We start from the raw sequence: 13,076 nt of genomic DNA on the forward strand, positions 1-13,076 counted from the left end.
TTTTCTGTTTGCGTCTAAGTAATATGCATGTATTATACTAAAACAATTTAGTGAATGGATAGGGGTAATTACTATCCTTCCTAAGAATCAAACTAGTTAAACAGCTAACAAGTAAATATTGTACACCGGTGTTAACTAAGATCAATGCAGTTTTGACATAGTCGTTCTTAATGACACTAGTATCAGTCACTTTGTATTGACCAATGTAAACCAAGGAAACTAAACTGATTGCCAATGCGGCGTAATTTGCACCAGAGACAAACACTTCAATACCAAATTGGTACAGCATTCCTCCACTAACAAAAATGATCCCACCCTTATCATTTCTCGCAATGAATGGGACACCTTGCTGAATGGTGAATTGATATCCACCAATGCAAAACAAGAGTAATCCAATGAAAAACCAGGCAGTCACTGTTTTCTTCCTGGTGCTGGTGATTATACTTGGTCCTTTCTTCTTAATTAAAAGTATAAACGACAAAGTCAACAAGAAAGTCTTGAGGAACTTTGCAATTGGCTCTTCTGTTCTAACTAAAATGCTTCTCTGGGTGTTTTCTGATAAAAATTGCGCAAATGCTAAGATTTGCTCATCTTTATTAGCCTTGGGCACTCTAAAATCAAAATGCCCTTCTTGGAGTATCTTATATGGGTTACCATATTCCACCGAGTGGTTAGGTGGGATCAACCAAATGTGGGGGATGGTTTGGAGCCCCAACACTTGGAAAATATTCATATTTGGCTTGTTAATCAAATCAATGTTAATAAACGCCAAATAATTCGACTCGGCATAATCGGCGAACCACGATTTAGAGACGCGGGAAATTATATCGCGTGCCTCCTCACATGGTTGGCATCCATGGGCAATATCGGTAGATGTAAATATAAGCACAGTGAAGTAATCTCTGGGTCCGTCGATTAATGACAAGTCACCATCCGTTACTTCTATAATGAAATCGTCACTGGCGTGTGATAATTCTGTCAAATGGATCGATTCCTGGGAAAAACACAAACTCAATTGTGCCCAAAGGAGCCAGGAGACAACAATGTTTATTAACTTCATGTGTCCACTTGACTGTCTTGATATTGCTGGTTTTGTTTGGACAACGGAAGATATTATCTCCAGCCTTTTTCATTCGCGACAAACCACTTTAATTTTAACTTCTGCGCTACCAGTTCGGGTGTACCCATCTAGGCGATGGCCAATGATTGCCCTGTAACGTTCAAAGAAAGGTTTGCCTAGAACGTCTTTGCGTATTGGGAGTACTTCGGTCAATCTATGATATTAGTTAGCTCTATGTACACTACTCGTCTATTACAAAATCGTCTTCCTCATCCTTGTTAATAATAAGAAATCCCGCAGTGACTACACCAGCCCCAAAAATATACCAAATATTGACATTCATTCCTTTAATCACCCAATCGCCAATCATGGCTAGTGGGATAGTCATGGATAACCCGACAGTAACCGTCAATGGACTGGTCAACAACACAGCATTACACCAACAGAAATCACTAATGAATGTTATGGCTGCATTGACTATCATCATGGTAGTGATGTCTCTTGTCGGTGGTAATTCAAATGTTTCCACCTCGAAAATGTGAAGTAATATGAGAACTGGCCATAAGAACACAAAACAGAAAATTCCCACGAATCCAAAGAACAAATGGGTGTTCAAGTTCTTTTCCTTCTTGGAATTGGGGATGGAGATCTTGTGCTTGAGGAGGATGGTGTAGATCCCGTAGATTAGTGCTCCTGATAATGCCAAGATATTTCCCCATAATACGAGTAATGTAGGCATGTTTGTATTTGGATTGTCTTCTTGTGTGTCTATCTTGGTGACCAACAACACACCGGTAAAACTAAGTAATATGCCCACCACTTTATTCTGGTTAATCTTTTCTATAGCCACCAAGTATCCAATAATTAAAGTAAAGAAAGACGAAGTTGATGACAATATCGTTTGAGATGCGACAGAAGTGTATGACAATGAAGCATTTGTCACTAAATTAGCTGAAAACCACAATATAAGAAACTGTAATGATAATTTAACCGTCTCATAACTGCCTATCTCCATTTCGTTATCCAGTTTAGCCTCAGGATTTGAGTCGATAATATGCAAAACGTTGGATTCTTCCTCCGTCAAATCGGTTTGCGATCCGCATTGAGATCCGTACCTGAGCATCCTCTCTTCGTCGTTCCCAGCTATAGTTTTTGGTCTATTATAATCATCCTTCAACTTTTGTATAAATTCCTTGACAGACAACCGTTCAAGTTTCAAATACGGTATTATATAGAAACAAAAGCAACTGGTATTGATATATGTGATAAAGAATGGCTTTCTATAGCTGTCGTCTTCGACAATAGCATTCACCAAGAAGCTAGACAGCACCCAGAATATCACCACTGCTGCCAAATTAATCAATCCAAGGATCCATTTTTGTCGGGAATGCAATGAAGAGTCCGGGATAAAGAATGCCCGTAGATACCTAAGTATATTAAGCCTTAGATTTGTCATGGAGTATATAGCTGTATCAGCTTTGTTGAAATATGAAGCCGTATGGATAAAGTTTTTCTTACCGAAGCCACAATCAGCTAAACTTTTTTTTTTTTTATCAGTCATAAATTTTCGTACGAGATGAATCACGACATCGTACGCGAAGTCAAACACCGCGACTTTATTTCAGCAACAGTGTTACGGCAAACCATTCAACATGCCTCCTAAAGCGTAAGTACAAGATGTTCATTCTCAATCAAACTATAGCTAACTCTCGCCAGCAAAACTGTAGTAAAAGCAGCTACAAAAGTCAAAGTCACCAAGGCAAAGACAACGGAAAAAGCAATCACATTCAAATATGAACGAAGCTCCACAAGTCAATTCAAATTCGGCGCCCATGTAGGTATGTCCGGCGGTATCTCCAAAGCCGTCACCAACGCCATGGACATTGGTGCCAACAGTTTTGCTCTTTTCCTCAAGTCTCCTAGAAAGTGGGTGTCTCCTGACATTCCTGATGCTGAAGCTGAGAAATTTGCTGAACTTTGTAAAAAGTACGGATACAACCCTAGAACCGACATTTTACCCCATGGTTCCTACTTTATCAACTTGGGTAATCCTGATCCAGAAAAGGAAGAGAAGGCATATGGGTCATTCCTTGACGATTTGAAACGGTGTGAGAAGTTGAATATTGGATTATACAATTTCCATCCGGGTTCAAGCTTGGACTCTGACCACGGAGAAGCCCTTGAGAGATTGGCCAAAAACATCAATAAGGCAATCAAGGAAACTGAATTTGTCAAGATTGTTATTGAAAATATGGCCGGTCATGGAAACTTGATTGGGTCCAATTTACAAGATATTCGTGATGTTATAGATATGGTCGAGGATAAATCTCGTGTTGGGGTATGCTTAGACACGTGCCACTCATTTGCAGCCGGATACGACATTAGTGATGAAGAAAAGTTCAACGCATTCTTGAAACAATTTGATGATATAATTGGTGCTGAATACCTTTCTGCTATTCATTTGAATGATTCAAAGGCTCCATTGGGTGCTAATAGAGATTTGCATCAGAAATTAGGGTATGGATTCCTTGGATTGGAAGTGTTTAGAGTGATTGCCAATTGTGACCGATTGAAAACTATTCCTATAATCTTGGAGACACCAGTGGGTAATGATGATTCTGTATACGGAGAAGAAATCAAGTTGCTAGAATGGTTAGAAGGAAGACTGATTGATGATGGTGAATTTGTCGCAAAAACCGAGGAATTGTCCAAACTTGGTAGTAAAGAGCGTGATGAACACCTTAAAAAGTTTGAAGCAAAGACTGCCAAGTCTGAAAAGAAGACTGGAACTAAAAAGAGAACTGTCAAGGTGGAAATTACCACCATGGTTTCTAAAAAGACAAAGACTAAGTAGTAGGTTATATACCCTGTAGTAGTAGTAGTAAAATATTTGTGCGTTTGCACGACCTTTCATCAGAGAAAAAAAAAACAACGAAAAATTCTTAACCATAAACATCGGTTACCGTCATTTGAACTCTCATAATTTATAAACCACCATCACCTCACTTTTCACTCGTGAATCAATTGATCATCCATAGTTCTTCTTAATCATGTTTGGAGGACAATCTTCAGGATTCGGTGGGTTTGGTAGCACTACCGGGAATGCCAATTCTCCCTTTGGTGCTGCTCAAAACAACACTACAACCACTACATCACCATTTGGTGGTACAGGAACTACTGCCAATACTGGTGGTATTTTTGGAAATACTAATCAAACATCATCAGCATTTGGTTCTTCTACTGGAGGAGCCTTTGGATCTTCCGCATCTCAACCTTTTGGTTCTACTGGAGCTAGTACCGGTAGTAATTTATTTGGTAGTTCCAACACACAAACTACTTCACCATTTGGTGCTAACACCAATACTGGGTTTGGAGCCACTGGTGCAAACACCGGAACATCTGCATTTGGTTCATCGGGTACTGGAACAGGATTGTTCGGTACTAATAAACCAGCCACTACTGGATTTGGGGGATTTGGGGCATCTCCTGCACAAAACACCACGTCATCATCTCCATTTGGATTAGGTAGTGGCGCTACGTCTAGTTTTGGCATGAGTGGAGCCTCTAGTGATCCTAATGTCAACAACGGTACTGGCGTTAAACCATTCACCCCATTTAGTGAAAAGGACTCTACTGGTACTTTAAATGTTTTTCAAAATGTTTGTTCCATGCCAGAATATAGAAACTTCTCATTCGAGGAATTAAGAATGAAAGATTATGAGCAAGGACGTCGTTATGGAACTGGTGCTGCAAATGGGCCAACCGGTTCATTTGGAACCACTGGTTCTTCTACAGGTGCAGGATTTGGATTTGGTGGGCAAACAAACACAGGAACTGGGTTTGGTGGTTCTGCAACAACCACATCTCCATTTGGTGCATCTACAGGAACCAGTGGATTTGGAGGAAGTTCTGCATTTGGCGCTAATAAACCAGCAACTACATCTCCATTTGGAAGCACAGCCACTGGGTTTGGTCAATCACAACAAACTACATCTCCGTTTGGTAGACCAGCTACTTCAGGCGGGTTTGGTGCTTCAAATAATGCATTTGGATCAACTGGGACCTCAGCATTTGGGGCTAATAAACCTTCTGGGTTTGGAACATCTTCTAATGCATTTGGAACCGGAAGTACATTAGGTGGTGGTTCTACCACCACTGGTGGTGGGTTATTTGGATCTTCCACTACTCAACCTAGCAATGCCTTTGGTCAACCTTCAAACACGTTAAACTCTGGATTTGGTGCATCTGGTTCTGGTACATTTGGTGCTTCCAACACCAACACTGGATTTGGTGCATCCAACTCAACGCCTTTTGGACAAAACACAAATACCCAATCAGGAGGAGGATTATTTGGAGGTTCAAACACTAATGCATTTGGAACTTCCAATACGAACACTGGAGGAATGTTTGGCCAACAGCAGCAAAATACCGGGTTTGGTGCTAATAAACCGGCAACTGGTGGTATGTTTGGACAATCTAACACAAACACTGGTGGCGGTGGATTGTTTGGACAACCTCAACAACAGCAACAATCCGGAGGAATGTTTGGACAAAGTAATACCAATACTGGTGGTGGCCTATTTGGAGCTAAACCTGCTGGTACGACTACAACTGGCGGAGGATTGTTTGGTCAAAGTAACACTAATACCAGTGGTGGATTATTTGGAGGTGCTCAGCAACAAAATAATGCTACTGGTGGTGGTCTTTTTGGAGGTGCTCAACAATCAACTAATACTGGTGGTGGTCTTTTCGGAGCCAAGCCAGCAGGTACTGCTACTACAGGTGGATTATTTGGCCAACCACAACAACAGCAACAACAGCAACAAACTCAACCTGGTGGATTATTTGGTGCCAAACCTGCAGCTACTACTACAGGAGGTGGATTGTTTGGTGGTGCTTCTACAACAGGTACTGGTACTACCGGAACTACTGGTGGTTTGTTTGGTGGCGCTTCTACAAATACAGGTGCTACTGGCACTACTGGTGGCTTGTTTGGTGCTAAACCGGCCGGCACCACGGGAGGATTGTTCGGCAATACAGGAACTGCCCAGCAATCTGGTGGGTTTGGTACTACTAGCGCTACTACAGGTGGATTATTCGGTAGTAATACTGGAGCCAATAGTACAGGAACTGCCGCTACTGGTGGGTTGTTCGGTGCTAAGCCAGCAGGTACAACTACAACAGGTGGTGGATTGTTTGGTGGATCCAGCAGCAATAGTGTACTTCAAACAAGTCAGCAGTCATTAGCTAATATCAACTCTCAAAACCCATATGGAAACAATCCACTTTTTCAAAGCATTACTGGATCAGCTCCACAACAACCAGGTGTTGTACCACAAGCTATTGTTGTGAAGTCCCCAACCGCCACTAAAAAAGCCGTTACATTAAGCAGTGGGAAACTTACTCCATTATTTAAGGTTAGTTCATTACCTACCAAGGTCCCAGTGGAAGCTTCCCAAGAGTCACTTTTCAAGAATCATACCGATAGCATTTTCTCATCTTCTACCGACCAAGCAATCATTTCCTCAGACATTTTCAAACCAAAGGAAAGTTTCAAAAAATTGGTGTTGGATAAGTCTACCCCAAGCACAAGATTCCTTACTTATAATCCAGAAGAAACTGGACCAACCCGTCGAGCTACTTTTGTATTAGACAAGAAGGAGCAATCAGAAGAAAAATTAATAGACGGTGAAATTAAACAATCTACACCTGAAGCTGATGTTAAACAAGTGAATATCAATGGTGCTGTTACAGCAATAACTCCTACAGTGATGCCTGCTGGTGAAGATGTGGTTGATGAAAATGGATATTGGATGTCGCCTTCATTGGCAACATTAAAGAAGAAATCCTTGCCTGAGTTACGAGCCGTTTCCAATTTCAAAGTTGGTAGAAAGAATTATGGTAAGATTGAATATATCAGCCCTGTTGATTTGACTTCATTGGCTAATTTGGAAGATATTCCTGGTAGGATTGTTGTATTTGCATCTAGATCATGTGTGGTTTATCCTGATGATAACAAGCCTAAACCAGGAGAAGGATTGAACTTGCCGTGTAAGATCACATTAGAAGGATGTTATCCTATCAATAAAGCGGACAATTTACCAATTGTTGATCCAAAAGCAGAGATTGTCAAGGTTCATATTGAGAAATTAAAGAACATTCCTGAAGTGGAATTCAAGAGTTATGATCCACCAACTGGTAACTGGACCTTTGTTGCTAAAACAGTGGATTAGAAAGATGTTTGTCCTGTGCCAATACTTTTATATAGGTTTTCCCATGTGTAGAATTAACGTAATATATAATAGAAAAATAATGTGTTTTTAGAGCTTTTTTTGTTGTTGTTGTTGTTGTTGCTGTTGCATTGTGATGTGAAGAGGACTAACAATTGCAAACTACGAGTGTTTAGTCTTTGTTTATTTATGTGTAGCGCAAATGTGTATGTTTAGAAGAAAGTGGGTGTAAGAGCCTTACGTTTATATATTGTGAAAATCATTGTGAAATTTACTATGCGGCACAGAATGATCTGATGTAAACAAGAAATTCTGCTAAGAGGGACACAGATGAAATTTCACAAATTTGTCTGATCTTGACATTTGTCGGTTGTACTTTGATTTGTGTGTGGCGGTTGTGGAATATTTTCTATGGGTTTCATTTTATTTTATTTTTTTACCTGATTCCTGTTTCTTTGTGTCTGTTTCTTTTAGTCTTCCGTTTGTTTCTTCGATAAGACTTTTGTTTTCTTTTTTTTTGTTGTTGTTATTTATTTGTTTACACATTCACACATTTACACAATCAGACAGACAGACATACACTTGCTAACCCCTATATACGTGTAAATGTGTATGTTTCCCAATGGAAGGGGAAGTAAACAAAGAGGAATTACCCATCTACACATTTTTCTTGACTCTTGACAATGTACCCATTCGTAAAATAAAAGGGTTAATTTCTTTGTTTATCGGCAGAAGGACACATAACTGTACTTACAACCGCGTATAATAAACCCATAAGGCTTTGCATCTGATTAAGGGGGCACACATTCCTTTTAAACTTTTTTTGTTGTGGTTTTTTTTTTTTAATCCTTTTGTCAAATTTAATTCCATTTACACATTTTAGGTCGAAAATCTCCTTATAAAGTGAGACTATAAAATTACCCTCGCCTCCTGTTCCATATAATCATTCTCTTTTTCCACTTTTCTTTTTTAGTTCAATTCTCTGTAATTATATTTATTATCTCCAGCTACAATGTCTAATTTTGCATATGCTACCCTTTTAACAGGTGAATCGTATTTACCAGGTGTCTTGACTTTGGGTCAAAAATTAAAGGAATTAGGAACCAAACACAAATTGATTGTTTTGTTAGATTCCAGCTCAATTTCTGAAGAAAATAAGGAAGTTATCCAATCCATTTATGATGAAATCATTCCAATTGACGAAGAAGTCATTTCTGCCCCATTGGAAAAGGTTCAAGAAAAGTTGGACCGTTCTGAATTGTCCATTACATTTTCCAAGATTTTGTTGTGGAATTTGACTCAATTTGACGAATTAGTTTACCTTGACGCTGACGTGTTGCCTTTGCAAAACTTGGATGAACTTTTTGAATCGTTTGAATTAAAATCCGGTGAAATTGCCGCCTCTCCAGACTCCGGATGGCCAGATATTTTCAATTCCGGTGTTTTGAAAATCAAGCCAAGCACAGAAACTTTTGAAAAATTGATTGAATTTTCTTCTCAACCAGAAAACACTTTTGATGGGGCTGATCAAGGGTTACTTAACGAATTCTTTGGTGGTAACAACTGGGTCAGATTGCCTTATTTATTCAACGTTACTCCAAACTACCGTCAAGACTATCAATATCTTCCTGCATTCCATCGTTTCTTCAACCAAATTAGAATCTTGCATTATATTGGTGCCGTTAAACCATGGCATTACGGAGACATTTTGTCCAGTGATTTAGCCAATTTCCATCAATATTGGTGGGATGACTTTAACAGGTTTTTTGGTGAAGATGCCCATTTGAAATATAAATTGTTGAATTTACCTCGTGGTGAAGCTTCCAACTTGAAATTCGGTAAACAAAAGAATGCTTGGGATGTTGATTTTGTCACTGGTGGTTCCAGTGAACCTACTCGTGAATCTCACTCTCCAGTTTTCCCTTGGGAACATCGTGAAGAAAAGAGAGAAGCTACTCGTGTTTTCCACCCAACCACTCCACCATCAGGCGAAGTTGAAGAAGGTTCCAGTGAAGCCGTTGAGGAAGATTTAAAGAAAAACATTGAAGCCTTGGGTGATGTGAAAGTTTCTAAGGATACTGAAAAAAAGAGTGAACCTTTACTGAAGAACTACGGTTTTGAAAAAGAAGGTGACAAGAACTTTAATCCAGAAAAATCATTAGCTGAAGTTGCCAAATTACCTTTCAAGTTCTTCTCCAAAGCTAGAGGAAAGAAGGAAGAAAAGTAAGTAAACTTACAGTCTTACATCACTTCAGTTCATTTGCTAGATCTCTGGTTCAGTCATTTTTTAATATACCACAGTTTTTTTTTTTCTTTGATTTCCTCTATTTAATTTTTGCCTTATTTAATTTTATTACTTGACTTTAATTAGCAGTAAATATTGATACATAGATCGTCTGTTATGCCTGCTTTTAATAAACACAAATTTTTAACAAACATTGTTGTGGTTGCGAAATCTAGATCACACAAAACAAAAAAAATAACTAAGCCGAAACTGGAGAAGAAAAAATACCAAGGGAAAAAAAAAAGAGTTGTAAATACAACCCGAGATCTTAACTATGCATAGATTTTCTTAGATCTTGATACAGGCCTGATCTTGGTTTATTATTCACGAGATTTGCATTTTTATTTTGTAAATATCTTTATTAGTGAATCAAAAAAATATAAAAAACAATGATCTGCCGGTCCCAGGAATCGAACCTGGGTTTAGTCGGCCACAACGACTTGTACTAACCACTATACTAGACCGGCTCATTACGAAATTTTGTGGTATCACGTGACTGTTAGATGAGATCTGAATCGCGTGACAGTTTCTTCTAATTTCTTAATTAACTTAATAACATTTCATTTTTATTGGGTTATATGCAAGCCTTGATTGTTTCGTATGTGTTTATAGCCAATGCAATTATCATTTGATTTTTTTAGTGCGTTTTGACATGACAATTTAATCAAATGTTTTATTGATGCACAAAATCAATCATAATTTCGCAGATTTTCTTTCAAATTTTTTATAAATATAATTTGAACCGTTTACGCTTTTACAAGTATCATCACAGCAAAAATATTAAAGAATAACAAGTTTAAGCGAATACAAAGTTGAAATCAGCTGACAAGCATTTCGTGGTGTTAGCAGATTTGCTTACTAATCATTTATAATTTTTACTAATGATTATCATCCCACGTAATTTGGGTAAAATTTGCGATCAACAATTTACCTCCACCTTAACCTAGTAAACTTTATCGTTCGCTTAAACAGTCCAAAATATTGCAACCAAGCGTAACGAACAAAAGCAATAACCAAGAGTCATTACGAATCAATGAAATAAAATATTGCTAAATTGCTTCAATAACCTTCTCTAAAAAAAAACAACCCGCTGTGCATACGGTCACTTTTCCATAAAACCTTAATATTAGGCTGGAACGTACGGGGACAAAGAGATGCCATCTCAAGCAACTATAAACTCAAAATAATTTATTATCAAGGAGAAGGGGGGGGGGGAGAATCACGAAAAATAATATAAAGGACGTTGTTAGCAAAATACACAAACTTTAAAATTATTTTTTTTTGGACTGGAAATGGGGACATGCTTTAGATAAGGTTGGAGGACCCTTAATCAATCAGGTTTATTCATATTACAACCATAGCAATATGAAACAAAAATTAGTTCACATCAAGGAAATGTGTTATTTTGACAATACGAATTGAGTAATTACAGCTAAAAATAGAGTATACATGGGACAATTACCAAAAACAAGTCCAAAATCTCGTATATGACCCATGGCCACGACATAGCCCAAGCACAAAGACACGGACTTAGTTCCGAAACAAGTTCTAGAACAACAGCCACTCTCTGGTTGGTTGCATCGTTTGTCCAAAAAAGCCAAACAAAAGAATGAGTTGTTTCAATTACAAAGAGGTGAATCTTTCCACAATAGAGCGCAACGAGGCAGGATTATCTTTTGTTCTACACAAAACGAGTAACAAATAAACAAAACAAGACATTATTTTATAGTCATCCCCCCATTTAGGGGATTATTTCTCTTCAGTTCTCATGCAAAGATTACATCTTGGATTGTAATAAAATAATCGCAGATACGAAAATGTCATTTTCTAACCTCTTGGTTAAAATACAATTGATGTTTGTGTTTCCTTTGTGTTAACTGAGGTTAATACAATTTAGAAAATAATACTTAGTAATAATATTTCTCACATGTTTTTCTTGTCCGGTTTTTCTAGTTGCAAGGTGCACCTATGGGAATGATTTCCCATTCATTAGGGATGCCCTTTTCTTTTTTTTTTCTGGTTGGTTGCGTGACATGTGTGACATGTCGATTACTAACCCCGGATCAGCCCAAGTGTTCATGTTGCCGATGAGGGGTTTTAGCCGGTCAAATAACCTTCAAAAATAGGCCTTGCTGCGTATTAACCAATATGCCATAATAGAAATGCAACAGATCTTATTGAAAATAATCGAGTGGGAGGGACTCAATTTTTTTTTTTCTTTTTAAAGGAGTAACGCCATAGAAAGAAAAAAAAAAAGCATTATTATTCAACAATAAAAAAATATTGCATTCACGTAACCTGTAAAAATAATTTTCTTTTGTAAATTGAAAAATAAATAAATCATGACCCGCCCCCGCCTAGGTGAGATGGTCTTATGCAAACATAAGCGTAAGGGGGCAAACGTATAAGCGCTTATGTGTTATTTGACATTATTTAATATTGAGGTTGGAACTGTCATTTGTTTAAATATTTCAAAAAATTGCATTATTATCTGATTTGAAAATCTTCTAGTTTTAACGAAGGAAATAACATCTAGGAAAACTAAGGATGGAATTGTTTTAATTTTATTTCATTGTTGGGATTCTCAAGAAAATATTTTCTACAGATTAGGAATCTGCAAAACAACGAAACCGACTCTTCTTGCCAATTTGGGCGTCACCTAGCAAATCGATTTACGGTTATTGCATGACTTATCAGTGAGAAAAGTACACACATGCTACTACGCTGATGAAGTGAGCCGGTGTGCACTATTTTAGTAAATAAGACAGAATTAAAGTCGAATCGACATTATTATCCACAAAGCATATGATTCACTTACACGAGAAATGGCCAGATTTTGTGACGACAAAAGAAACTGGAATTTGATTCTCCGTATATCCTGCTCTAATTGAGTGTGTTTGTCGTGCACGCCTCTAAGTTTTGCGACTGTCATCTCCATCTAGCACTGGTGATCCATGAACCAAAAAAAAAAATAATTCAAATATTTTTCTACTAATCAAAAAATATTAAGACCCAAAGATCAAAAGTTAATTTGCAATTAACTATTTAACGGTAGGTGGAAGAAATACGATAGCAATGCTAACTAGGCATCGTTTTAGTGTAAGATCTAAGATCAAGAAGAATAGCTTCAAATAATAACCAAACCATCTGAAGTTTTGGATGTTACCTCAAGATTATTTTCAGACATTCTTGGTCGGGGGGTGAGCGTTTGATTCAAAGTTAGAAAATAAAATTGTTTTTAAGGTTCAAATCTCTTTATAACAAATGGTGCGTCCTTCCCTTGCAATAGGAAAGTCGATAATTGCTCAAAAACAAGAAACACAAACACATTTCGTGTTGGAGGATCATGTTCGCCACAGAACAACAAGGCTCTTTACGTAATTTTCACGCACTAACCAACTTTGTGGTAATGCATTAATGCGCACTACGCAACCACACTAAGTTGAACCACCAGGATCCGAGGATATGGTGACAGCTACAGGTTCTTCAAATCTAAAATAAC

General features: G+C 37.9%; 6 protein-coding genes across 6 annotated transcripts; 4 read left to right on the plus strand and 2 right to left on the minus strand. All coding sequences in view use genetic code 12, as the record gives it.

Moving 5' to 3' along the window:
• Positions 1–10: 10 nt before the first annotated feature.
• SPAPADRAFT_62344 (dolichyl-diphosphooligosaccharide--protein glycotransferase) lies at positions 11–1,098 on the minus strand (the record flags this gene model as incomplete). The annotated part of the gene is made up of 1 exon (XM_007376466.1): positions 11–1,098. The coding sequence occupies one exon, from the start codon at positions 1,058–1,060 to the stop codon at positions 38–40; it is 1,023 nt and encodes a 340-aa protein (XP_007376528.1).
• A 168-nt stretch (positions 1,099–1,266) lies between these two features.
• On the minus strand, positions 1,267–2,564 carry SPAPADRAFT_62345 (uncharacterized protein; the record flags this gene model as incomplete). The annotated part of the gene is made up of 1 exon (XM_007376467.1): positions 1,267–2,564. One exon carries the CDS (start codon positions 2,514–2,516, stop codon positions 1,302–1,304), a length of 1,215 nt encoding a protein of 404 aa, XP_007376529.1.
• A 336-nt stretch (positions 2,565–2,900) lies between these two features.
• On the plus strand, positions 2,901–3,914 carry APN1 (DNA-(apurinic or apyrimidinic site) lyase; the record flags this gene model as incomplete). The annotated part of the gene is made up of 1 exon (XM_007376468.1): positions 2,901–3,914. One exon carries the CDS (start codon positions 2,901–2,903, stop codon positions 3,912–3,914), a length of 1,014 nt encoding a protein of 337 aa, XP_007376530.1.
• A 196-nt stretch (positions 3,915–4,110) lies between these two features.
• Positions 4,111–7,293, plus strand: SPAPADRAFT_140723 (FG-nucleoporin; the record flags this gene model as incomplete). The annotated part of the gene is made up of 1 exon (XM_007376469.1): positions 4,111–7,293. One exon carries the CDS (start codon positions 4,111–4,113, stop codon positions 7,291–7,293), a length of 3,183 nt encoding a protein of 1,060 aa, XP_007376531.1.
• Positions 7,294–8,302: 1,009 nt separating this feature from the next.
• Positions 8,303–9,517, plus strand: GLG2 (Glg2p; the record flags this gene model as incomplete). The annotated part of the gene is made up of 1 exon (XM_007376470.1): positions 8,303–9,517. One exon carries the CDS (start codon positions 8,303–8,305, stop codon positions 9,515–9,517), a length of 1,215 nt encoding a protein of 404 aa, XP_007376532.1.
• Positions 9,518–11,061: 1,544 nt separating this feature from the next.
• Positions 11,062–11,272, plus strand: SPAPADRAFT_62349 (uncharacterized protein; the record flags this gene model as incomplete). Its single annotated transcript, XM_007376471.1, has 2 exons — positions 11,062–11,160; positions 11,183–11,272. 2 exons carry the CDS (start codon positions 11,062–11,064, stop codon positions 11,270–11,272), a joined length of 189 nt encoding a protein of 62 aa, XP_007376533.1.
• Positions 11,273–13,076: the final 1,804 nt, after the last annotated feature.

Source organism: Spathaspora passalidarum (assembly GCF_000223485.1).
Source record: "Spathaspora passalidarum NRRL Y-27907 unplaced genomic scaffold SPAPAscaffold_5, whole genome shotgun sequence".
NCBI lineage: Eukaryota > Fungi > Ascomycota > Pichiomycetes > Serinales > Debaryomycetaceae > Spathaspora > Spathaspora passalidarum.